The sequence below is a fragment of the Callorhinchus milii genome, unplaced genomic scaffold (genome assembly GCF_018977255.1).
Source record: "Callorhinchus milii isolate IMCB2004 unplaced genomic scaffold, IMCB_Cmil_1.0 Scaffold26, whole genome shotgun sequence".
Lineage (NCBI taxonomy): Eukaryota > Metazoa > Chordata > Chondrichthyes > Chimaeriformes > Callorhinchidae > Callorhinchus > Callorhinchus milii.
This window is the reverse complement of record NW_024704767.1, coordinates 6276253-6303284: the sequence shown is the minus strand read 5'-3', so window position 1 is coordinate 6303284 and position 27032 is coordinate 6276253. Positions and strand designations below refer to the sequence as shown.

The 27032-nt window shown below is 41.7% G+C and overlaps 1 protein-coding gene across 1 annotated transcript in view; it reads left to right on the top strand.

Moving 5' to 3' along the window:
* Window positions 1-3518: 3518 nt before the first annotated feature.
* The window catches only part of LOC103187874 (nuclear receptor ROR-alpha A), a 48097-nt gene continuing 24583 nt past the window's right edge, over window positions 3519-27032 (top strand). The window contains exon 1 of the mRNA XM_007907583.2: window positions 3519-4067. Coding sequence (XP_007905774.1) covers window positions 4037-4067 — 31 coding nt within the window. The 5' untranslated portion in view covers window positions 3519-4036. The remainder of the gene's footprint in view (window positions 4068-27032) is intronic.

Here is a 27032-nt window from a genome sequence, read left to right as displayed (position 1 = left end):
GTTGCAGGATTTGCTTTGCTGGCACTTTTGCAATCTTGTTGTTCACATTTTCACTGTGCTGAGCCCAGCTTCACAGTGGCTTGGTGGTAGATAAAATGCTTCTTGTAAAGAAAGCATCAAAGATTAATGCCTATTGTTCCTAGTGTTGTATCACTTCTTTATCAAGATAATGTGGATGTGGTTTGTGCAAACCAGCTACTTACCAGAAAATATGCAGGAGGAGGGCTCTGGTACCTGTTATCAATCAACACGGCAGGCACTACTGCAGTGGCCACACGTACCTGTGTAGTAAAGCCACAAGTGAAAATGCTTGGTATTTACTTGAAGTTGTTTTGCTTTTAAGAATGTTCCAAATGTTGTGGCACTGTGACTACCTGAAAGGTCAGTGAGCTCTTTTAATGGTGAGATTTCACAATGAACTGGGTTAAACACTCAGCATCCTTATTATTTCTTGTTCCAAAGAACCAATCCACAGACCTGTTTGTGTGTTATGCGGTAGTTTATGCAGTCACATCTCAAGCCAATTCCTTCGCATAAGATATATTATAATAATGATAATAATCCTTGCAATTGATATAGTGCTTTTCACATCTTCTGGATGTCTCAAAGCATTTCACAGAATACACTGTAAAATGAATTGACTGTATATTTGTGGGCGAAACGCAGCAGCCAATACTGCAATAAAGCTGCACAAAGCATGCATTTCTGCAAGCACACAGGACAAACAGATGCTTTCTGGATGGCCCTTGCTGCTGTTTCCAGTGAGATTATTTGAGAATGATATGAGTTTATCTATGCTTCTCTACTTAATAACAAAAAATATATTTTTCACTAACAAATCAAATCTATGGACAAATCCAGTAAATTTCACCCCATAGTATTTTGTATAATTTTTTTAAGGACCATTAAAGTTTTTTTTAAATTCCAGCTGAATTGAATTTTTTTTCAGCGTTCACAATTATGTGCACTCCCTGCTGTCTGTTTATAATGCTGGTCCCACCAACATCCTGAAAAGCCACTTCCTGTTCTTCAGATGAGACGTTAACCAAGGTCTCATCTGCCTCGTCAGGTAGACTTTAATAATCCCATGACACCACTCGAAAAGTGAAAGAGGTTTCTCCCAGCGTCTTGGCCAACAGTCTCAGGTAAAATTGGTCACGCACTTCATGGCTTTTTGTGGGACATTGCTGTGTGCAAATTGGCTGCTGAGGTTCACCCATGAAACACGTAATCACTACATTTTACAGTATTTCCTTTGAGGCACATTCAGATGTCTTGATGACGTGATCAATGGTGTGATAAAGTGCTATATCAGAGGGAAGGATTATTATGATGTGCCATCTGATTGGAAGTTAATCATTCATATTAGAAACAAACTAAGCAGAGCTCAATCACTCTTTTTTCACTTCCCTTTCCCACCCCCCTGTCGTCGTCATCAATAACTAAAGGAATTTGTGTCACCTACTGTTATGCAGAAGTGTTACCAATCACCTGTGTGTAAAATATAGATCACCACAAAACTCAAGGGGATTGAGCCAGAATGTAGCTCAAAATCTGTACTATGGAAAAATGGATTTCTCTCACAAAGTGCTGAGAAATGTACCTTTTCTTTACTACAATAATGAAGTTTATCTTAGAATTTTCATTCTGCTTAAAGGCTGTAAACTTCATCAATGCTTCTAAATCTGAATAAATTCTGTTTTAAACAATTCCGTTGAATCAGGATATTTTTGGACTTGTCACTGAGAGTAAAATTAACAATGAACATTTTAAAATTATTCTCACTGGGATGCAAGCCGACAAGGGTTGGCTGGCTATCACTTGCAGACTGAGGGGAATTCAAAGGATTCTCCTGGGATGTTTTATGGACGGTTTCATATATTATCTGTGGGTCTCATCCCAGTTGAACCAGAAGTCGGGAAGGAGCACTGATCAGCGATGTGTCAAATACACAGGCTGCCTGCGCCTCATTACAACAATATAAAACCAGGGAACAATGACATCTTAAATCTAAGCTGCATGTAGTGTTTTTTCAAAAAAACTTAAATCCTTTTGACCCTGGATTACCGTGGAGGTGAAACAGTTAAAAGGCTCCTGACAAAAATACACTGTAGCATCTCTGTTATATCTATCCAAATGAATTATGGCAGTTGCAGCTAACTTGGGTTTTCTATCCTATGATTTCAGACCTACTGACCTTTTAATCCTTGAATGGTCCATCGTACTAATGTGAAAGCTCTTACAGTATTGTGGGACTTGGCCCTAGATGGTGTGTGGTGATTCTGGCTTTGCCTGCAGGTTGTGGAGCCATAACTAGTTCAGATCAAATAAGGAATGAACTTAATAAGGCTCACTGTTGGCTGAAGTGGCATTTTCTACACAGGAATCAAAGCTGTAAAAGAAAAAAATGAATCTTCCTTAATTTGTCTGAAGAATACTGTGAACAAAGCTGTTTTATGCACCTTCACAGAGTCCCAATACCACCAGCTCCTTAATTTAGAAGCTTCTAAATTAAGACTGAAACTAAGATTTCCTCCGAGCCGCTCTTCAGATCACATCTGAAGACCTTCCACTTTGACCATGCTCAGCCATTGTTAAACGCTCCACAATGCTATCCCACGTGAAGGGTAAATGCAAGTTGTTGTTGTTGGATCTAAGAATTTTTCACAATTCCTAGACTATGTGTATTCTTTTATTTACATCAAAATGATCTTGCAGGCTAAGGCTAGGTGGAATTGCAGGCCCCTGGTGTCCTGTGAGTTGCAGTCTAGTTTGCGACTTTGTTCAGGCAGAGCCAGAACTATCCTCATGTTAGGGGACGCAGATTCTCACAGGAGTGGGTGGGGGGGGGAAGGTGACAGAGCATCTATTATATCTATGAAATTAGGGTGGGCACCTCAGGAGAACAAAACCTAGCCCATCAAGCCCATTTTATTAGATCGTGGGAGATTTTCTAATCATATTTGTCTGTCTGTCCACCATAATCATCATATTTGATATAGCACTTATCACATTTGCAAGACATCTCACAAGATTTACTGTAAAGTGTAGTGACGTGTATTTCATAGGTGAACATGGTGGCCAATTTATGCACAGCAACGTCCCACAAACAACCATAAAGTGAACTTTTATTTGAACATTCCTATTGATTCTCCCTCCCCACCCGCCCAGCCTTCTGGAGTAATGAATTTCACATTCTAATAACCAGAGGTGCTCTCTGGTCTCCCTTCTTACACGTGTCCTATGTATATCTCAGAATAATGCTTGCGTTTGAACTAGCGCCTTATGTCGTTGAGACGTCTCAAATCGCTTCGCAGGAGATAATGTAAAGTGGATTCACTGAATATTTTGTGGGTGATGAACATGAGAAGGTGGTTTTCCACTTTTTGTTTAAAGATAGGAAATCGGAGTGAATTAAACCATTGCTTTCCGTTTCACCCACAGCACATACAGCCCGTGCGCTTTGCAGTGTCTTCTGCGCAGCGCTTTGAGGCGTCTCGAAGACGCGATCAGGCGCCATATCCAACGCAAGGATTACTGTCACATTATTATTGTTGCTTCCGTGATGAGATAAACGTGTTGATGAATAAAAAAAAACGAATGAGCAGCTGATGGCTTGGAGTGGGGTGTCTGAACCGAAGAGAGACTTCAAACCGTGCAAAGCGATAGGCTTGGCTGCTTTTACCTGCAAAAGAAAAAAAAAATACGTGTAAACACCGCAGTCAGCAGATGAGAGAGAGAGAGAGAGAGAGACAGAGACAGACACAGAGAGAGAAAAAGCTGGAGTGAGCTCGAGTCCTGGTGTTGAGTGGCTGCTCCACTTGCCAGTCAGTGCAGTGCAGTGCAGTGCAGGGGGTGGAGAAGAAGCAGATTTACTGATCTGATGTCACTGGGTCACATGGATTTTCATATGGGCCATGTTATCAGGCGGAGTCGGGACTCCACTTGAGCACAGCTGCTGAAGGGGAGAAAGCGAACTTTGGCACCACAGCTGTGCTGCGCTGCGTTGCGTTGTGTGGGACAGACGAGGATCCAAATGATGTATTTTTTGTGCTCAGCTATGAAAGGTAAGGAGTGGGGGGGGGGGAGTGGGGGGGTCGGGCAGCGCTGTCACACACTGTCAGGCTCTGGGTATGATCGCCTGGTGAACTGACTGACCGACTGACTGACTAAACCAAGCAACTGACTGACTAACTAACTAACGTTAAAATAGTCTTTCATTCCCGACGTCGTCTCTATTCCCAATCTGCAGGAGCAGCTCTCTCCCCCCCACCACACACTCCCCTCCTCTCCCCTCCCCACCACACACTCCCCTCCTCTCCCCCCCACCACACACTCCCCTCCTCTCCCCCCACCACACACTCCCCTCCTCTCCCCTCCCCACCACACACTCCCTCCTCTCCCCCCACCACACACTCCCCTCCTCTCCCCTCCCACCACACACTCCCCTCCTCTCCCCTCCCACCACACACTCCCCTCCTCTCCCCTCCCACCACACACTCCCCTCCTCTCCCCCCCACCACACACTCCCCTCCTCTCCCCCCCACCACACACTCCCCTCCTCTCCCCCCCACCACACACTCCCCTCCTCTCCCCTCCCCATCGCATCCCCAGCACTCTGCGTAATGGCAGAGACAAACAGGAGGGAGGGAGGGAGGGAGGAGGGGGTTTATTTCAGAGGAAAGGAATGTCAGCAATGTGTAAGCTTCGGGGCTGCTGTGCTTCTTGCAGCGCGACACTGTAATCAGCTTAAAGCAGGAGCTGCTGCAGCAGCGACAGACACACACAGACAGACACACACAGACACACACACAGACAGACACACACAGACAGACACACACACACACAGACAGACACACACACAGACACACACACAGACACACACACAGACAGTCACACAGACACACACACACAGACAGACACACAGACAGACAGACACACAGACAGACACACACACAGTCAGACTCTGCCTCACAGAAACCCCATTGCGCTTTAACGCTTTCGCTGCGCAGCGCTCAGGGTTTTGCGCCGTTGACGGGGAGTGGGTACACGAAGCCACTCTCTCGATCGCGACCCTTCGTCCTCTCTTCGTCGCTCGATGGAGTTTGGTTGGAGTTGTGATCCACTGGACGATTTGTTTCTGCTGCTGTTTAACACGATTATGGCATAAGATCGAGACGTGTATCCAACCAACCCCTCCCCCCCCCTCCCCTCCTCCTCATTTCCCAGTCAAGCACATCAAAGCACATCGGATTGGTCCTGTTAATCCCTCAGAGGAATGGTATTTGCTGTCATTTCTTAATTGAAATAGCAAAACAGAGAGAGAGAGAGGGGGTGGGGGGTGGAAACAGAAATTGAATGAACCCAAAGCATATCATTTCATTTCCTTATTGACTGTCTGTGTTGCATATTCTTCCCAGAGATATTATTAGTTGCATAATTCAGGCGGTGATGCCTATGGCGAAGACCATGATTTGTTTGTGATTTTTAAAAAAAAATGTTTTACATAGGTTTTCCTGTTTCAGAGCTACAAAGTGTTTCGTAATGATTGTTATTGTTGTTGTTGTTGTTGTCATGTGAATGTGCTGGGTTTTCAAACAGATTGAATGTGATTGTGAATGTGTTGAACCTCAATGTTGTGTGCATTCTGTTTGTTTACTTTAAATGTGCAATCACTTACCTGCTTCAGTTACAGTGTATGTATATACTGATGAGTATTTGGATTCAGATATTCTGGTACTCAGATAAACAAAGAGCAAATAGATACAATCTGTCCAAGGCATAAATAAAATAATAAATATAAATTTGCCACAGCGTCTTTCATGTTGGTAGGATGTCTCAAACAGCTTCACAGAATTTAATGTCAAGTGTAGTGACTGCATTTCCAATTACAATATGCGTTTTATGTAGCGTCTTTCACGTAGAGAGAATGTCTCAGAGCCCTTCACGCCACTGCCTGGTCACCTGAGTCGGGGGAAGGGACAATGACTAAAAGCACGGCACGGTTTCCTTATTTGCTGGAAAGTTGAGGATCTCGTATCAGTTTCTCCGGTCAGGACGAAAACCGAATGTGAGAAGCGCATGGCTTCAGTGAATGATTTGGAGCTCAAGCCCCTCCCTCTCCTCTCTCCCTCTCTCTCTCCCCCCCAATGTGGGATGCAGGTCCACTGACTGCTACAGTAAAAGGACATTTTAAAAAAATGGCCTGTTTAAGCTTTCAAGTTATTGGCGTTGGCCCATCATGAAATGCTGAAGCGTGCAAACTGACTTGGGCACCTGTCACTCGCATGCAGTCCTGATAATAAACTGGGATTGCTCCACCACATGTGTGCCATGCATGTTGCTGAGTCAAGCGATTATTTTTAAATAGAATTCAGACAGATTTAAAGTCTAATTGAGCCTCATCCCACCGCTGTCGGAAACGGGAGAATCAGAGTGGTGTTGTCATGTCATGGGAAGCCATCTGGTTCTCTGGCAAGTAGTGAGTTTGCCCCAGACTATCCACCAGGATTGAATCGAACAGTAAGAGCAGAGAAGCTCACATTCAGGTAGCAATTTATAATATTATTAATAAACTTTGCATTTGATATATATAGCACCTTATAATGCTGTTGAGACAGCTCAAAGCGCTTCACAGAAATTACTGTAAATTATCATGGCTGTATATAAACAGCCATAAAGAGAATGACTGATTTTGTCTGGGGGTGCTTGTTAGCTTCAGTGAAGAGCAGGTTGTTGGAAAGTGCCACCTGCTCCTGCTTTCCTACAAGAGTGTAATACAAGGTGGCATCGGCTCTACTCTGACAGCTGGTGTTGCATCTACCTCTGTCCATTCTCTTTATGATACTATCACAGATAAAATCATTCTGTGACGCAGGAGTTTGGACCAACAAACTTTTTTTCTGGCAATGACAAGTGGAGAGAGCCAGCAATAGATCACAAGAGAGATTTGGATGAAGAAGACCCTTCCTGAACACCCACTCAACCGGCCTTGCATTACACTGCATTAAGCTGTTTCTTAATGAATCCAGGGGCCTGGTCTCAACCACCCTTAATGGAACCTGTTCTAGTTATTTGCCCTTCGGGTAAAGAAATGCTTCCTGTGTTAGTCCGAAGGTGGCAACCCTAAATCTGCATTCTTTTGTTCTTCTGCTTTGATTTATCTAACAGTGGAAATGTGAGTAGTTATCGTAAACGTATAGATGGGTTAACTCTTTATGCCTTCAGGACCATAGCATTTTGTTGTACTATTAGTTATTATAATACTTGTGTTTAATATATCACCTTATATCATCGAGCTGTCTCAAGCGCTTCACTAGATTTACTCTAAAGTGTAGTGACTGTCTGTTTGCAGCCAAACGTCTGTTTCTGTTTACTTCTGACTGGTGACTGTCTATTTGCAGTTGTTAGTGTAACGTGCAGTGAATAACATTTTGAATTGTGATGAATGAAATTACTGGGGGTCAAAAGAAAGACACAGTGGAAGAAAACAGGAGACAGAGCTTAACAGTATAATGCAAACTGCAGCCAGCGCTTTGGGTCAACAGAGAACTTTAATCAGAGTTTTAATCTTTGGCCTAAACAGCATGTTTTACTGTGAGTTGAAGGCAGTGCAGCTTCTGTACATAGACAGTGGAAATTCTAGGAGAATGCAGCCTTTGTACATAGTGCAGCAAGGTGGGGGAAGGAGTAAGAATGAACACATTTGAGTTACTTTTGTTCTTCTATCTATTCCCATGAAAAATGTTGTTCACATTTTGTGCAGTAAGATTCAGTGCTACATGTTTGGGGCAGACTCTGATTTGAATTCCACTATTAAACTATTGAATTAAAGCTGCATACTTTTTTGGATTACAGAAATTACCCAACCTAATTCAAAATAAGTTTAACAAACTTCTACAATTGTGATTTAAAGATATTTTTTAGAAACTTCCATTCCTGTAAATTCCTGGTAACTTCGAGTTACAGACTTCAAAACACTTGAGCCGAGAGTTTTCCCAATATTAGAACAGCTGTTGTAATGCTCTGTGACAATCTGATACCATAGAGAAACTTTCAATAGAAATTTAGCGTATTTATACACCATAAAGATTTATTCAGCAGATTTGGTAGTACACTGAATGTCGTGAGAGGCAGGAGGTGTTATTCTCGAGTATAAATGGTGTGGAGAGATTATTATAGTAGAGGTAGACGTTACCAATAATTATTTTACAATCCAGGTCATAATTGCAAATAAAGTGCTATCTGACTGGAATGAACCTTTGCCCTTTTGAATGAAGAACAACTCTCTGCAGTTATAATTTTACATACAATTTCTTGGTGCATGAGATTTGCTCGTGAATCAATAATGATTTCTGTGATAATGCAGAGCATGAGAGTTCAGTGCTACATGCACACAATGAATACAAGTTTGGTTCTGCTGATCTGAGCCATGCCAAGCAGGGAGGCAGCTAGCAGAGAGGCTGCGGATAACATCAGACTGGGGAGCCTTGCCTGGGCACTCCTCAGCACGTGGCCAATTATGTCAGCCCACCTTCCAAACATCATAGCCATCAAGGTCAGACGGTACAAAGTGGGAGAATCAACCCAAAGAAGAAAAAAGGCCCGAAATTCAACATGGTCATTTGCCTACAAAAATACACAGTTGCTACACTTCACAGTAAAGCCTGTGAAGTTTTAAAATGTCCTCCTTATGTGGAAAGGCCCATATCAAATGCAAGGATCGTTGTTACTATAAAATTATTTCGCTTTAAAAATTTTAGATTGTGCAAAAAATGGAAAGTTCTTGAATGCAGGGTTAATTTGGAAGCTGGTCTTTTTAAACAACTGTGGAAAACTGTCTTTCAAGTTGAGACTGAATTGACAAATTTCCACAATTCAGCACAATCATAACTTTTAAAACAAAATGGTCCACAGGCAAAGGTTTGGCAGAATTTCAAATCAAAAGTGTGGAAAAAAAGTATGACAATGAACGGTGTTCCTTCCACTCGCTTTATCAGATGGTACAAGATAGATTTGACTTTCCAAGCATCATTTTCCTGCCTGCAGAAATCAAATGAGCCACAGGGCTTATGGTTGAGAATCAATGAGCCCAAGAAATACCAGCCAGTTCCTCCAGCTTCCTGCCAGATGTATATTTGGATCCTGCATTTAAACCTACTTGCCCTTGTATATTTTGCAAATGTTTTATTTGAAGAAAATATGTCAAGGGCTGTGAGCAATTGACTCTTTATGGAGGGCACAAGCCGCTGTAATTTCTGAAATTTCAAGCTCTGTGCTGGTGTTATGGAGCCCAAAGCACCAAGGCCAGTCACTGCTAAAAGGCAGACAACTGCTCTTAAGCTTCTACAAACATGATTCTTTGGCCAAGTGCTGGAAGGCACATGACACCCACATAGCAAGGACTTTGTGTCTTCCTTCAGGGGCAAGTAGCTGGCTGTTTCCTGAGCACCCACGCATACACACACACACACCCACACATGCACACGAGAAAGCAGAGGTAAAGATCTCATCAGGTTAATAGACTGGCACTGGTGCTCTTGATCTCCATAGCACCACAGCACATAGCTATTTCACACAGCTGTGGTGCCTCACAATTCTGAAACAATTCTATTCTGATTGTGATACAGATCATGAGACGATAAGGGGATATCAGTGTGGCTTTATGGGAGGGAATGTTTTCTGAGGAGGTGACCAGAGGATAGATCATTGGATGTCGTACAGTTGGAATTTAGTGAAGCTTTTGACAAAATGTCTACATATGGCTACATTAAAGTAAACTAAAAATAGTGATTCATGGAAGAAAAGAATGGAAGATAGTGTTGATGTGCCTCAAGAATCCATTGTGGCCTCAGTTTACTGTGCTAGGTATTTCACATATGGGTCAACTCATTGTAATTGATAGTGTCTTTACAGATTTCAGCACATATTTGAAAGAGCCCCTTGTGACAGAATGTATTATGTTTTGTGTATGTTACTTTTTATGGACTAAGTGCTACAAATCTCTTGAAAGGTTCAATGTAATAGCAGAGCATACAGATTTGGCAACTCTGCCGCTCGAAATGACAAATAGTATTTAATTACTGTCTCCAATGTTAATTGATTTGACAATGGTGTATTTTACAAGTGTTGCTGTATATAACCAATCTTTACCCAGATGTGCCAGTTGGTTAGTTGTGTGTTATTCTAATGAAAACATTGCAATTGGATAGCACAGAAAAGAATATCAGCCTTGCTAATGTTTACACACCGAGCTAGTCACATATTTGTCATCAAATAGATAATTTGCTTGCACTGTTACCGTGACGACTTGCTTGATACAGATATATTTTCCACTGCGTACTGTTTCACAAGAATAAAACCCATTGATAAATCAGGTGAGTAATGCACCTTGAGAGGGAGACTAACAGTGGTCTTCCTTCATTAACTTTGCTGACGCATTGCATTTTTCTGACCCATATTCTAAAAGCAGCAGGTTTTCTGGAAAATCCATGCTTCCCCTTCAGAGATGAGCTGATTGTTTCTCACAAAGTTTACCTTATGGATATGTCCAGCACATAACATGGGATTATTTCAGTGTTGTTGCAGCTCCCCACAGAATAGACACATTTTCAGTCTGGTGTTTAAGCCGTTGGAATTGTGTTCGTACTGAATTAGCATCCAGTAAAGAAAAGCATTTTTAATTTACTATTGGTTAAGGAGAGAGCAAATAGTATCACAAATCAGTAACAACTATGATTAGTTCTAATTACATACACAAAATTAAAGTGCCATGAATCTACAACCCGCAGCTCTTGAAAATCCTGGTTCTTTCTCAAGGTAGTGTAACTGTAACCTGAAGCTTTGCTTTGTTGCACTGTGTTTAAATGCAGTCTGTACAGCTGGACAGGTTCAAGTTTTGACAGCCATCCTATTTCAGAGAGAACCTGAACACTGAATGTCTTTTCAGTAGATGGTTGGAGATTTACTGCCTCACAGATTACTTCTTAAAAGGCAGTGGAAGTTTTAGCTGTACCATCCAGACTATATCCTTTGCTAATAATATATGACAGGAATGTTTTGCAATCATTCAGAAATTCTGAAATGCATTAAATAAATTGAATAAGGATCATAGATGGTGGTATCTTGGTTACAAGGTAGAAGTGAGGCTAACAAGTCTAGACACTACAAACTGAGAAGCTTCAGCGGATTAGAGGTGTCACAGAACAGAACTGCTCAATTGTTCCACATTATTTCTGAAATATTTCTTTCTTTAAAAAAACGAGAGAGCATATTGATATATGAGAGTGTTTTCTTACACTCTTGGCTGGTGGTGCAGTAGAGGAAGGTTGATGAATATAAGAGCTGTAAGAAGACAACAGTGACAAAAGATTTAAATGGACAAGGCACCATGTGATGATACCATTGTATTCAGAGGTATCCACGGGGGAGTATTTTTCTGCAATGAATTACTGGCAAACTGTACTTTGTATATTGTACATCAGATGTATTTGTCAGAAGCAGCGCATTTGTTATACCGCATTACCATCAAAACAAATTTGATAAACTCAAACATTTGGGAAAATATTAACTGCTTTGGAACTACTCAATATGGAGCTGTACATTTAATACTGGTAAAACCTTTCATTTTACAAAACTGCTTCTCCTTCATTAGACCTGGATGGGAACTGACTCCCACAGACTCAGGACATTGGAGACTTAGGCCGTTGGAGAAGTGGTCCGAGGGAGCCGAGATGCCCCACACTTGAGGGTGGGAAGAACAGATGTTCTGTTATGCCTGGTAGCCTCCTGTGACTGTGTTACCCTTAACTACCCTTCGGGGCAGGCTCGAGGGGCCGAATGGCTTACTCCTGATCCAATTCTTATGTTCTTAATCCCCACCCCCTTATCTGACAATTGGCTATTGAGGTGGGGGAAATGTTGGCACTGGGTTACAATGTTGCCCTTTCATTTTCGTGGTAACATCTCCCCAGACTGGAAGTAGGAAAGTCTCTTCGCTCTGCTCCCTGGAACCATCTTATCCAAACTCACCGTGGACAATCTCAACCACAATCCCAGTAGATAAAGGCTCACAAAACAGAAGCGCTGCGAGTCTAATTCGACTCCAATTGGCACAAGATCGGCAATCTCATTTGGAAGCATCATTATTCTGGGTGAGATAAAATGTTTTTTGACTGAATGTCTCTTGTGGTTTTGTGATTCCTGGGATAGTGTGGAGCGGTTGGGTCTCGGTGAGTGCAGTGAAATAGACATGCTGAAATGAGCTTGAAATTCATCAGCCTGTTGTGTGATCAAGCTGATATGTCTCAGGACTGAGCTAACGCTATACCTAAAGGAAATCAGGAACGTTACAGTTAGTGATCCCTAATGAACTGATTGATCCAATGGTAAATACATTCCAGTTCAAAGTTTCCTAGTACAAAGCTGTCAGTGGTTCTGGAGCAAGAAAGCTATTGTAAAACAAGGGAAAAGCATGGATTCTAGCGGTGTTGAACCTATGACCTCCGCTACACTGAACATACAGAACAGTGGAGGTACTGATCTGGATATATACCTGCTACATAGCTTTAGTAACACTAGTGTGGTCCTCAGTGTGGTTTAAAGGCAACTGAATGTAAAATTGATTTCTGCCCCACCACTATTAATCTGTAGCTACATTTTAGATTTTAAAATAAATGTGCAACTTTTCTTTTTAATATTGAATTCTTTTTGCGCCCATGCTAATCAGGCTGTGGGATGATTTAATTGCCAGAGAACAAAGCACATTTCCTTGTTGTACTAGTTCCCAGTATCGAGTGCCCCCAGGTTAGGTACAGCATGGCTTAGATACCGCATTACCATGACAACATGCCTAGCCCAAACTGCTGAAGTCCCAACTGTACGAGAGAGTGCCTTTTGCCTTCCTTGCATTATCTCTCGCTGCAATCTTCTGCCTGTGATTGACAAATCAATGGCTTTAAGGTTAGTGTTACTCTGTGCTCTCAGGCCCAGTACAAGCTCAAGTTCACCTTATTACTGTTCGAGAGACGGGAGGACCAATGTTATAACAATAATCTGTACATTTTCGAACTATTGTGCAGCAAGAATAGACATTACCCTCTGGCAGCTAAACATAAACCACACACAGAGGTACATTTACTGTAATGGGAAACCTTTAAGATGCGTTGAAAAAATGACTCAGAGGAGAGCTGCTTAGCAACCAACAATAAAACTGGGTGCAGTTTCATGAGATGCCAATTCAAAGCATCATCAGTGTGTTTGCTAATCACTGTTTAAAGTATGTAGAATTAAGGGTGTCAGAAGCAGACTTGTGAGATTATTCCTCCTCCGTCAGTGAAACCAAATAAGTGACTATATAATTAGGACCTGGCAATACTATGATTCCAATGTTGCTTTTATGTCAGCAACGTAATTCTGTTGCGCTACATGACTGAAATGACAAGGCTTTTTACAATGCCCACGTTAATCTCTCGTTAGTCTATTGGATTGTTGTCTAACCAAACTTTTCCAAGATTACTGCATTGTGTTATAATAATGCAAATAATTGGACCGAGTGAGGCCCAAGCGAGTGAGGGTCCAGTGTCATCTCCCATTGGTTATTGCTGCCCTCTTTGCCAGTCAGACATTACTTCAGACTTTACTCACTTTGACTTGTTTGCCTCTTATACTCTAAAGTATGCAAAGCTGACAGTCTAAGTATATGACGTGTTTGAGAGTGAGTTCTGTGGGTCTCTCCGGCCCTATGTTGTTAATAAACACTTTATCTTTGCAGTGCTGCTGTGGTAACCATAGCCTTGTCATCACAAGGCAGATCTACCAATGGAAACCAATTTTACATAACACAGAATTTCCCTCTTAGGCTGGAAGGTGTCATATCGTTCAACCGCTTTCTACAAGTATCGCCAGAACCCTAGACTTGCTCTGTGCAAAATATAGTGGCTAGAAGTGCTAGAGCTATCAATAATAATATAATAATAATCCTTGCACTTGCGCCTTTTCACATTGTTTAGACATCTCAAAACATTTCACGGTATATACTGTAAAGCCAATTGACTGTATATTTTGTGGGCGAATTAGGAATCACTATTAGGAAGTCAAGTATGTGATATGTGAAGAGAGACATCATATAACCAAGTACATTTAATAGGTGTGTTGTATCACATGCTCAATCCCCCTGGAGTGAGCCCTCACTTCCATCTGGTAAAACTGGTAATTTGACAAAACAAGGGAGACTTCCTCTGTTTCTTCCCTTCCCTGGCACCAAAGCGGAACATCACGAGATGCTGTCACTTCCCCAATGCTGGCAGGGCACAGCTAAAGACAGCAAAGCTGATTAAAAGTGGATTCGAGTGGCATTATGGGCTGTGCTGTCCTTTCATCTTTATTGAGCCGATGGGACTAAAAGATACACCATTATTGCCGCCCATGCAATTTCATTGATAAATTTGCTGGCTTTATAAGAGGTTTCTGACAGTTCTGGTGAATGCTCTACTCCTGCTGTGCGTAAGGAGATAATAAGTAGAAATGATATATTAAAAAAATCAGCATGAGCTTTTCATCATTCGCCGATGCTGTCACCGTTGAGCTAAATGAAACTCAAGAATGCTTACCTTTAGTATTTTACAGCATTCAGCTTTTCAGCAACTTTCCAAATCATGACTTAAAATAAAGTAAAAGGACAGGTTCCAACACATGCTGGGTGGGATAGTCTTAGTGTCTGAAGACATGACTCTACAATAAGGCTGTGACCAGGCTAGGGTGAGAGACAGACAATAAACCTTTTTTTTCTATGAAACAATTACAGTAAGTCAAAATAACTGCTTCAGGTGAGGCATGGGTGCTAAATAGACACAAAATTGTGATTTAACTGAATGCATCATCAATACCAAACTTTAAATGTAAACACTTGACTTGGTTCCAAATCACAACGTCTGGTAAATGCCCGGTAAGTCTTGAAAGACTTAATTTAAGAAAAAGGAAAGTACACGGATTTACTAGCTTAATCTCATCATGTAGCAGTCAGCCTCCCTGCAACAGTGACATCAGTCTGTGATGAAGAGGCCCCACATTGTTATAGCGCTCTTCCCCCCCTTTCAGGTTAGGCTGAGGGACGCTGTGTGGATTTTTTAGCCCGATGTGCGTGACTTTCTCTTCGTTGCCTTTGCTTGCATCGACACAAAACATCTTAGACAGAAAGGCATTTACTGGAAGGCAGACTTGTCACAGCCTCATTTAAGGAAAAAAAGTTTGTCAATTGTTTTTAGTTCCCAACCACACAGTGACACGGCTCCTGTTGATGTCACTTGCGTGTGACTAGTGGCTTTGTGGCCCAGTATGACATGACTGTCCCTTGCCCAGAAGGAAAAAAAATATTCGCCAAATACTTTTTCATGAAGATATTGACCCATAAAATCATCTGCTTCTCATGGAATTTAACTCAAATCTGAGTGCTGTATTATTTTGTGTTGAGTATCATGACTTTGGGGGTATCATCATAAACTAATCGTTGAGAATATCTATCTCTTCAATATGTCTTCATAATGGGATAACACATAATGAATTGCTATTGTTAGAAATCAGCGAAGGATACATGCATTGCACAGTTGCACAGTCACTGCTGTTGGTTGTAAGGAAAGATTTGACCACAGCGTCGTTGGAGTGGAGCCTGGATTCAGCTTGCAGATGCCTGGGAGCCTTGTGGTCTTTAGTTCTGCTGAACTATATTTAGACAGAAAAGGCATTGGTTATTTTCACAAACTGGATGTTGCACATTAGCACATAGGCTAATAATCTGAGTCTTAGCAGATGAAATTGCCTAATGCAAGAGCAGCAAAGTGGATAAGGACATGCGTAAGTATAGCCAGGCTGTCATTATTCACATTAGTGCGAAAGCATAGTTTGTTCACAGACTTTATTAAATGCAATTAGTCCATGATGCATGCATGGCTGATGATTCTATAAGCAGTTAGACTGTATTTGTGCCTCTCTGCTCGGAAGCAGAAGGAAGTGTTACTGGGAATAATCAGAGAATGTTAATCATCCAATCATATGTGCGTGAAGTGACTCGAACAAATTGGCCACTTACATGCCACTGATTTGTTTAAAATTCTGACAAAGCAGCTGCTAACTGGCGATTCATTTTCCTGACAATTTCTGTGATTTCCCTGGGAGAAAGCACTACAGAATCAAAAGTGACAGAATTGTGAAAGTCTGGCTTCTGTGTTTCATTTTGCATACTGAGTGGCAGCTCCTGTGTGCACAGGTCCGAGCTGTGTGTGCGATTTTATTCTTACAACATGTTTGTTTGGAGATTTATATGCTAGAAATAAATAGTTTGTATGCAAGTTCAAGGAAATTACAGCTGGTGAGAATGTAAACGGCAAAGCTTTCCAACAGTTTAGCATGCGCTCTTTGAACTGCCTTATGTGTGGCACAATGCTCCTATTCAAGTCTCTGCAAAAAGGTTAACTTTATTTCTTAAATATCAAAAACTTGATGCAACACAAAAAGGCAGGCTTTTCTACTGCAGCAACTGGAGGCCACCACTGCTTCAGAAAGGTTGGGCTGAAGACGTAGTGATTTATTCAGATTAGTTTGCCATACTCACAGAAAGGCGAGGACACACAGCTTCAAGGAGTTGTTCAATGTTGGTGTGGTCCATTTTATGAACACCTGAAGAATTAGAACTGAATTATTCCATATTCTTCATACAGCAAAATCAAATGGACTGAAAGGCCTTCTTCACTCAAACATCTCTTGTGATCTTTGTGATTGTTAACAGAAGGATATGTGAGTTTCTTCAGAAGGAGGAGCTGAACGGGATCAGCCTCTGGTTGCTGATTTTTCATGTCAAGCACTAGCTCAGCACATCCAGCACTTCACACTGATAAACCATAGCCCTTAAAGCATAAGCATTGTTTTGTGTGGGATCTATTCAGAATGGAGCAGGGAAGTACGTGTAATAATCTACAATGGTACAATGAGAGAACATATTGATTCATTTGATGTACATATTTAATGAACTAGCTACAAAAGAACTGCAACATACTATAAAGCCTCTGAAATAACAGAAGTACAGAAGGGTGGCCAGGAATGGTTCTCGTCAAATTATTAGGCTTGGAGTTGTTCTGGTGAACTGTACTGCATCTCCTGCGTCACAGCATAGCTGCTGGTCATTATGGCAGAGCAGAATGGTCATGGCTCCTTCAGGTACCCAGAGTACTTGAAAACACAGGCGACAAATGCTTTCCAGGTGTCGGCCTAGCTCGATTGATAACACTCTCGCCTCTCAATCAGAGGGTTATGGGTTCAAGCCTCCAGTTGAGACTTTGAAATCATATGGTTTAAGCTGACACTTCTTTACAGGGCTAGGGAAGCACCGCATTGATAGAGGTGCCGTCCTTCGGATAAGATGTTAAATCGAGGTCCCGTCTGTCTGTTCAGATGAATGTTAAAGATCCGATGGCATTATTTTAAATGAGAGAAACAGTCAGTATCCTTTATAGTAAATCCTACTTTGAGATACACTCCTGATGGGAAAGGTGCTATATCAAATGCCAGGAATATTATTATCAGTATTATTCCAGACTAAGTATCTTAAACTAAATATAAGATTTTTTTGCTATGTTGCAGTAAAAAAGCTGAGCACTGAGTCGGTGAAAATAAAAATGAGATGTGTTGATTCCAGTTTGAATGGGGAATAAAGGGGTAGGGCTTGGATCTGAGGCAGACTGAGGTTCAGGGTATTGAGGTCCAGAGGGCATGCTGATGAGCTGTGCATCTAGAGCAGCTGCAGGTGTGCAGACAGCTGTTGGTTGTGAATTTCTGTCATTGGCCTTAAATGAAGGAGTAAATCACGAGCCCGGCCGGCACAGGCTGAGCCTCTACTGTGTTCTTTATTTACACTCGTGTTTTATTCTGTTAGCATCATAATTTTCACTGCATATCATTCTGGAAAGCCGTTCAACACTTGGACAACCCTATGATGTGTTTATGGTTTACTCCCTTCCTTTCACATTAGTATTAAAAAATGTACAATCAATAGCTGTCTCAGTTTCAGCAGCTGCACACTCATAATTACAATTATTTTGGGGGAAAAAAAGGCATAACAACTTAGAGGTTTTCAAACAAGCACAAGCGATTTAATAATATTTTACACTGCAATTCCACGAAAGCCTCCAAGGTTTGGTTGTCGATGAACAGCTTTTTTTTCTTGAGTGTTTCCCCCCACCCCTTCACTTAGCAATACTGGCTCCCCATCCTCCAGTGGATTGAATTCAGGAATCTCATCCTTGCGTTCAAATCTCTCCACGGCCTCAGCCCTTCCACCTATGTTTGGGACTTCTTGCAACCCTATATATATTGTTAGGTATTATTATATATCTCCTGGCACGGAGGGAGTAAATGCAAACCTTCGATATGTTTTTTTTCTGGAGTATCTCTGTCTCACCCCTTCTCTCTTCATCTTTAAAAACTACCTTAAGACCCATCTTTTCGACCTCCTTTCAACCACTTTCCCCCTCCCCACCATCCTCACTTCTCTTCCCTAGCTCAGACTCCCAGTCAGCTGGTGTGAAGCACTTTGTGACATCCTCCTGATGTGAAAAGTGCTATATAAATGCAAATTGTTGTTTAAACTAGGAAACTAAAAGTAAGCAACGCTCAACATAACAAAAGCTCAATGGCAAAATTATCATGGAAAAATAAGCTACAGATGAGTTACTAAAAATGTGAGTCGGACATTTCTTTCCAGTGGTGATTGCCTAGAATGTGACTGTAATTTATCTTTTATAGATACGTTCAATTTAGGGGAAAAGAAACAGTTACAATCAGAAATAAGTAACTCATTTGTTTTATTTATTTACAGCCCTCAGAAACTTTGGCTTTTTTTAAAACGTTTTTTTGATGTTTCTCCTCCCTTGGGTTTCCGTGTGCCAAGCATGGTGGCCAAGCCTCTGCCAACACTACTCTAAAAACAGCTGCCAGGAGATGCCAGCATAGAACAGTCCTGCTGTGACTTGGATCCTTTATCTTCCCTGGGGGGAACCAGCTGGCAACCCCTCCCCCTCAATCAACGTGGCATGACTGGAATTAGTATGTAAAAGATCATGGACATACATCCGTGTCTATGGTGGCAGTCCTGCGATTGACCTTCCCCCTGGGCCTAGCATTACTCTATTGTCTTACCATTTCAGAACATCCAAAAATTGGCAAATTCTTAATTCTGAAGTCAGTTGTCTTAAGCTCGTGTTAAGACATGCTATTGTCCATCATCCCTTTTCGTGTTACAGCTGTTGGATTTCTGCTGGTTCTTAGTCATCCTGCTTCACTGAGTTGTCATTCAGTAGTATTAAAAAGCCTCTAGTCAGAGGTAGTGAATTGGTGAGCTGCCCAATTCATTGTTCCCATCGTCTTTACTGTGAGTCCAATTCAGAGCAGGGTTTTCTAAGTAATCAAGGGCTTTGTGTGACATAAGTAAGGGCTTCCAGATGTTCAGTGCAAGATCACAGAATGTGGGATGACATATTAACGGGAGAGGGGGAGAGAAAAGGGGGTATAGTCTGAGACACTTTTCTTAGTGATTGGAAAAGAGAAGCCATGATTTGCAGTACTGTGACTTACTTTATTCCCTCTTCGAAGTTTTGGATTCCCTGATGGGAAAGCAGGAAAAATCGTGGTGTTAAGCGCAGCAGTGATGTTGCACAAATATTTTTGTGTGAGGTGCCCATCAAATGTGAATTGGAAATGTGAAGCGACTATTGGGGTGATTGTATTACATTGCATTTTTGTTTTTATATTGTCTAATAATATATATACTGTATATGTAAATCTATTGACCCTATCATCTCACCATCTTACCATCCATCCACCCAACTCATTATTTTTCTATAAAGTCAACCCACCTATTTATGTAGCAATACACTCATTAACATTTATTGCAAAATAGGCAGGTGTTAAAATTACAGGACAATAATTCTTTCTAGTTTAGCTGTACATTAACTGTAAGTGAACACACCCAACCATCCAACTGTCTGTATGTCATCCAGTTCTCCATTTCCCTATCCGCCCTGGATTTTCCAGATAATTAACAAATGCTGTGGTGAAACCGACCAATACATCCTTCACTCCACCCATCTGTTAACTAAACATGTCTCGTCATGTCTAGGAATGGTGGATATATGGATTATTGCTTTGGGACATATTCCTACATCACTTTTTAAATATTGTCCATGTAAATGGTAAGTGTGAAGCAGCCATTTTGTTCAGAATTTCCTCTTGTCTTCTATTGACTGGAATAGGACTGTGGCAGCAAATGTTTTAATTACAATAAAAATCTTCCGGCTCTTACATTTCTGTCACTGTGGTATAATTCTGATGATGCTTTCACAGGTCCTCACTACATTACTATACACAAGGCAAAGACTCATTGGATAAATACTCGAAGAATGAAGATATAAAAGGGGATTAAACTAGATAGCTCCAGTGGGGAGCTGCCACAGCGAAGGAATGATGGTCTTAATGGCCTCCTTCTGTGTTGAAATTGGTTCAATTCTGTAACTCTGCTGCTGTCTTCATTCTTTGCAGTTGCTGTAATCAGGTAAAGGGGTAGGAAGCAAGGCATGGCATTGATGGAGTAGCCTCTCACTTATTGAAGGATTAAAACTATACAACGTGTTGTGAGCACGTATAAATGAATACTGCAAAGTTTAGGATTTTTGATTACAATTACGGGCACTGAGAAGTTTCTAATCTGTTGCTCAGACTAGTGTTTTTGTTGGTGGTATGTTGTAGTGCTTTGATGGTCCTTGAATATGAATTTATTTTAAGCTGTTTAAAAATGGATAAGAGGTATGTGGGCAGGAAATACCTGGGTCTCATGACCTAACCATTTCGGAAGCTTTTGTTTCACATAACTTGATACTGAAATAGCGATTAACATTACGCAAAGTTGTTCAGAAATGAGGAATAGATTAATTATCACAACAGCAGCACCACGTGTCAATTATTAAAAAAATCCTTTGTCTCTTTTCCCCATCTAAAGTTCCTCCTCTCCTGAAAGTTACTACAACAACAACTTGCATTTATATAGTGCCCCTCACGCAGGGTAGCATCCCCAGATGATCCTGATTTAGCTTAATTCCTCTCGAGCCATCAGCTATCGCTCAGTTATGTTGCCCAATTCTTCATGTTTCAGGCTAGATAGTGAGTGCCGACAAGCTGTTGCTTTTCAGTTCTGGATAAATCTACGGTCCTACATCTGTTACCGTCAGCTACCTTTTTAATAGTTTATAATATACACAACATCTGCACCCTTCACACCATTTGTAGATTGAATGTTTCTCTAGGCTACAAAAAGCTTATGACCTTCCTCTTTGACCATGCCTTTGGTCATCTTCCCACTCCACCACCCTTGCCCTCTACCCCTTTTGATTCCAACCCCCAGCTCGGGAACAAACCCTTGCTTGTTCAGTGCCTCGACAATATTTTGAATAGCAGTATGGACGCTCTACATTGGAGATGCATTATATTTTTAGCTTGCAAGCCTCTTGAAGTAGTAAAAAATACTACATAACTTGCAGGACTCAAATGCAATTTTTCCAGCGGCTTAAGTGGCTTAATAAAATCAATGTGTTTCAGCAAGGCGGTTGAATGTGATGCCTTTGCTCGAATACTCATTCGTGTTTGAACCTAGGTATAGCAAAGCCTTAATAAATAGCTAGCATTTCACAAAACAGCTCATACTTAAGATAAAGTTCTGCTAACTGGCTTTTCAGAACCACATTGCTCACTACAGGATTTTGTTTTGAACACTTTTGAAGGTGCTCAACTGACCTCCCACAAAATTGTTGACAAGTTTAAAGGTGACTGACAATTCCATACTGCTCTGTTTGTAAGTAATTACAGCTTCTGCAGTAAATCTTTATGGTAAAGGTTCCTATTGACAGCCCAGGTCAGATTATTAGTGAGATAATGTCCTTTCTTTTGAATAAAGAGTGGGGAATAAAACGGCTTGCCTGCCTTGTGATGTATTTTGTAGTTATTTCCAGCCTTACGTCCCAACACCTAAGAAGTAAGCTAATGTAAGAGGTTTGAACAAATATGACACAAGCATAGTGGCAGCTTATGCTACAGGCTTTCACTGTGCTTTATGTAACCATTAATCTTAGCAGTTCTTTTTCTGAAGCAGATTACACTGCCGTTGCCACTTGGCCATCAAACTCTTTGGAGATTCTACTGATAGAACTTGTCAGTGGAAGGCACAGCAGCTGGATTAGCTTGATTTTCCTTTCACTGTAGTCTGCAGAATACAACATGGAGGTGTGTGTGTGGTGGGGGGACGACACACATAAGGTAATGAAACCTCTGCTCAGTGAGGTCCAGGTGTGCTAACCACGTGAACACCTGTATATGAAGTGATTTACAGATGCCTCCAATTGTGTCATAAGTAACCACTGAAAAACATTACAGTATCATCTGTAATCAAACTCCAGGATATCAACTAAACTGTCTTCTGACATCACCACAACATTGCCTGTGGTTAGCCCGAATGGCCTCCGTCTGTGCAGTAAGGTTCTATGTTTTAGGCTATCCAGCCTCAAAAAACTGTCTTGCACACAGAAACTGCAGGCATTGAAAACAAGCCTTTCAGTCAGCCAGTGACTAGCCTGAGAGAGATGCAATCTAACTTTATAGTTGCTCATTAGCTCCAGGCAAGTTTCATCAATTTAAATTCAGTTAATCAGGGATTTGAGTCTACTCAGTCTGATTTAAGTCAGTCTATCTGTGAATAGATCACTGGAATAACATTGAAATAGTACCGAAATGAAAAATAATCAGGATCAGGTAATGAAAGAATTCCTTTTGGAGAAGTTGCTGCTAGATGGGTACAATGCAGAGAAAGGGATATCATGAAGAACGCTGTTTTGGTCTCTTACACAACCTCAAGGAATCAGTGCATCTAAACAAAATCATGTGCTTTGTATTTTTTCCCAGTGCAGAGCCAAATATCTCATTTCTTATTCCTTTTCAAAAGCAATGAGATGGGTTTCCTGGTGTTGGGAAATTTCACCGACATTAAGCTGACACCTGAAGAAAGCCTGGCTCTACACGTCACTCCATTGAAGCCTTCCCGTTTCCAACATCTGACTGATGTCAGTAACGGATTGGCAATGTTGTCAGCAAAATGTCAATTAAGCTCATTAACTGGAAGGATTGATCCAATTAAAAGTGGCCACATTGCAGTTTCCATATACTTAAATGGCCTGAGGGCCTGTTCTCCATATGCCTAGAACTAATGGGAAGAATTTTTGTGCAATCCAACAAGAGCTCAGCAACCTGGCATTTCCACAAGATCATAAGAAAAGTTTGGATGAAGAAACGCCTGTCATCCCATCTGATCTTATGTTTCCAGAATTTTCACCATATTCTCCATCCATTACAACATCAAGCTGTTTCTTTAGTGAGTCCCAGCAGACTGGTAACCCACTCCATTCGTTAATTACCTTTAGTTTTGCTGCCAAAGTCTCTTAGTCAAGAAGTTGGGGCATGAGCAGGAGGTTTGGGATGAATCTAGTTACCACCAATTCAAGTTGTAAAAAAAAATATTCTGTGTACAGGCAGAACTGCCATGTACATCAGGCTGATACCCATCATAGCAACTTTGCACCCAGAATAATCGATGCAGACGTACACACTATGACAGTTGAATATCGGTAGAATGGTCCGATAGGAGTGTGGGATGGGTTGATGGACAGGCAGATGGTCCGATGGACAACCATCATGTTGATGGACAGATGGTCCCATGGGAGCACAGAATCACTGTGCTTGACACTTGAACTGTGCTTGACACTTGAATCACTTGAACTGACAGCACCAAAACTACAAATTTAACAAATGTTCATTGGCCATATAAGATCGGCCTGCGTTTCCCTTTGATCAGCTCAGGAACCATTTCTTCAATGTACCGTTGGCCTCTGGTTGTCACAAATACACATGTTTGCAAAGCAAGAATAGGGAAAATTTATGTGTTTGCCTGAAGTATGTGTCTCGTGTTTTTATTTGTGGTTCCTACGCTAGTCACAAATATCAGAAATGAAGTTTTAGACTATAGACCGTTGAGCTTTTCTTTTTTCTCCTCTTAGTTCATTCCAGTTACACTGGGCATCAATCTTATCACTCTTCTCAGCAACATCCCCAATGCTTGTATGTGTTATTTATGGCTCTGGGACATTAATACTCCTTTGTGTCTGTCATTGCATTTGGTGCAACATAAAATTCATAATGTGCCCTGTCAGTAACGGCGTAACTCCAACAGAATGAAGAAATCACAAATAAATACAATTGTGTAAAACCCTAATCTAATCTCAGGGTTCACATGGTGGTTAGAAACGCCTGCAGCTGTGTTACGCAGATAAAGATGTTCAGTGAATAAAGTGCTGGACAGATAGAAACCGCTCACCATTTTTACTCATTTTTTAAAAAAAATTCTTTGTTGCTTTATCCCTTCTCACTGAATTTTTATTTCACTCGTTTGTGGGATGTTTCTGGTACAGATTAGCTGCCCCGTTATTATTAGCATAGCAATGTATGGGGGTGGTTTAAGAAGAAGCCATTCGGGCAATTAAACCAGCTGCTCCACAAACCATGTACACTTCACCCCAGTATGGACCCAACCCAAGACCTCAATTTACTGAGGAAAGCTCTGAATAATAACACTATCAAAGGTAATCGAGCAAAACTATTCATCCAAACTCACATCTTCACTGTTCAACCCTGGCCTACCACACTGCACAGATAATCTCCCCCCCACTCTCAGCTGCAACAGTACAGGAGCCAATGTGTCCTTGGGTATACGTTCAATACCGTTATGTCTTTGGGTGTACGTTCAATATCTAGAACCTCTAAACCTATTTCTAAATAGATATTTATTCAGTTCTTTTCTTTGAACCATTTGGTTGATGCAGAATTGATTGATTTTGCATGTTAGGGTGGTGTAGAGGGAGCTTGGCTCTCTAATATTCCTGCTATGCCTGATGCAGGAGTATTTGATGGGTGTCAAAACAGGGTGGGGAAGTGTGCCACTCCTCAGTGCTGTTCCTAGTGAGTACTAAACATATAAAATGGTCTAACTGTGTGTAACACAGAACTTTGCTTCACATTTACTTTTTACACTATAGAGACAACTTGCTTGAAGGAAAATCTAATCAAGTACTAGCTTCTGCAGAAACGAAAATAACAAGGACACTCAAAGAGATGACCAAAGAGACAGCAGCGTATAGCTCGAGGCTCTCTGGCATCCTCTGTTTTGGGCGGGTGTGTGACTTTCGACAACAATCCAGTCCGTTTCCAGGGGTGACATCATCTTAATGTGTCCGGCAGCTGTGCTTACTGGGGCATATATGGCAGCCGATGTGACAACCCCATGCATAACAGATATCCCTGAGATGACAAGCATGGACAAGTCTTCCCCAATTCCAAGTTATCTACAATAATAATAATCCTTGCATTTGATATAGCGCCTTATCACGTCTTCAAGACATCTCGAAGGGCTTCACAGGCTACACTGTACTGTGGCAGCCGATTGCACACAACAGTGATCCCACAAACTGTCGTGGATTGAGTGTCCAAATTATTATTGTTATTATTTATCTATGACCAAGGAGAGGACTTGTATGGGATTTTTGCCAATGGTGCTGTACTTCCATTCTACAGAGAGTGAATAAAAGGGCCGAAATAATAATAATATAAATGAATAAACATCTTTTGTGTACCAAACTAGAAAAAAAAATTTTGTTGGAAAAAACAATCCCAAAAAGCAACAAGAGTGATATATTGAGGAAAAATATTGTGTAAAGTTGTTTATCTGGTTTTGTAGTTTGGGTTTAAAATAATAATTAATAACCTACATTTAGATACAGTAGCTCTTTTCATATTCAAAATAAATGTCTCAAAGCCCTTTACAAAATAATTGGCCAGAGCGCTCGACTCATTTAAAGACTGACTGCGTAGGGAAAACAGTAAAGAGGACATGTATTCTGGAAGGATGAGATCAAATGGGCTGAACTTCCTTCTTCATCCGATCCAATCTTACAGATGATCTATTCTGCTGTGGTTGCTAAATTTAATTATATGTTTTGTGAACTTATCAATTCATGTAATTAAATGATAAGTACACATGAACCCCCCCACCCCACCTCACCTTGTTCAAGGCCCGTCTCAAGGCCTTCCTCTTCTACTGTGCCTTCAGTCATCTTTCCCACCCCCAACCCCCTTGCTCTCCACCCCTTCTGATTCCAATCTCCAGCTTGCAAGTCCCTCACTGTCCATCGCTTTGGGACATCCTCCCGATGTGAAAGTCGTTATATAAATGCAATTTGTTGTTGCTGTAATAATAACAAGATTACATTTGTATAGCGCCTTTCATGTTAGGAGGAAGTCAGACTCGAGCTGGGGTCGGGGACGGAGAAGGGAGGGGAGGGGAAGGGGGCTGACCGATAGCATGGTCGAAGAGGAGGGTCTTGAGGTGGGACTTGAAGGAGGCTAAGGAGGAGGCGAGGCGGAGTGACTGGGGGATGGAATTCCAGAGGTTGGGGGCAGAGTGGCTGAAGGCTCTCCCGCCAATGGTGGGGCAGGTGGGTCAGGGGATGTAGAGCAAGCCGGAGCCAGCTGAACGGAGGGAGCGGGCAGGTTGGTAGTGGGTTAGGAGGTCGCAGAGGTAGGATGAGGCGAGGCCATGGAGGGCTTTGTAGGTGAGGAGCAGGATCTTGAACTGGATCCTCTGAAGGATAGGGAGCCAATGGAGTCGGGCGAGAGTGGGGGAGATGGGGTCACGGAGTTCGGTGCTGGAGAGGACACGGGCTGCAGAGTTCTGGATTATCTGCAACCTGTGGAGGGAGGAGTTGGGAAGGCCAACAAGCAGGGCGTTTGCATAGTCGAGCCTGTAAATGATGAAGGCATGAACAAGAGTTTCAGTGGCCTGAGCGGTGAGGTAGTGGCGGAGTTGGGCGCTGTTACGGAGGTGAGGGAAAGCAGAG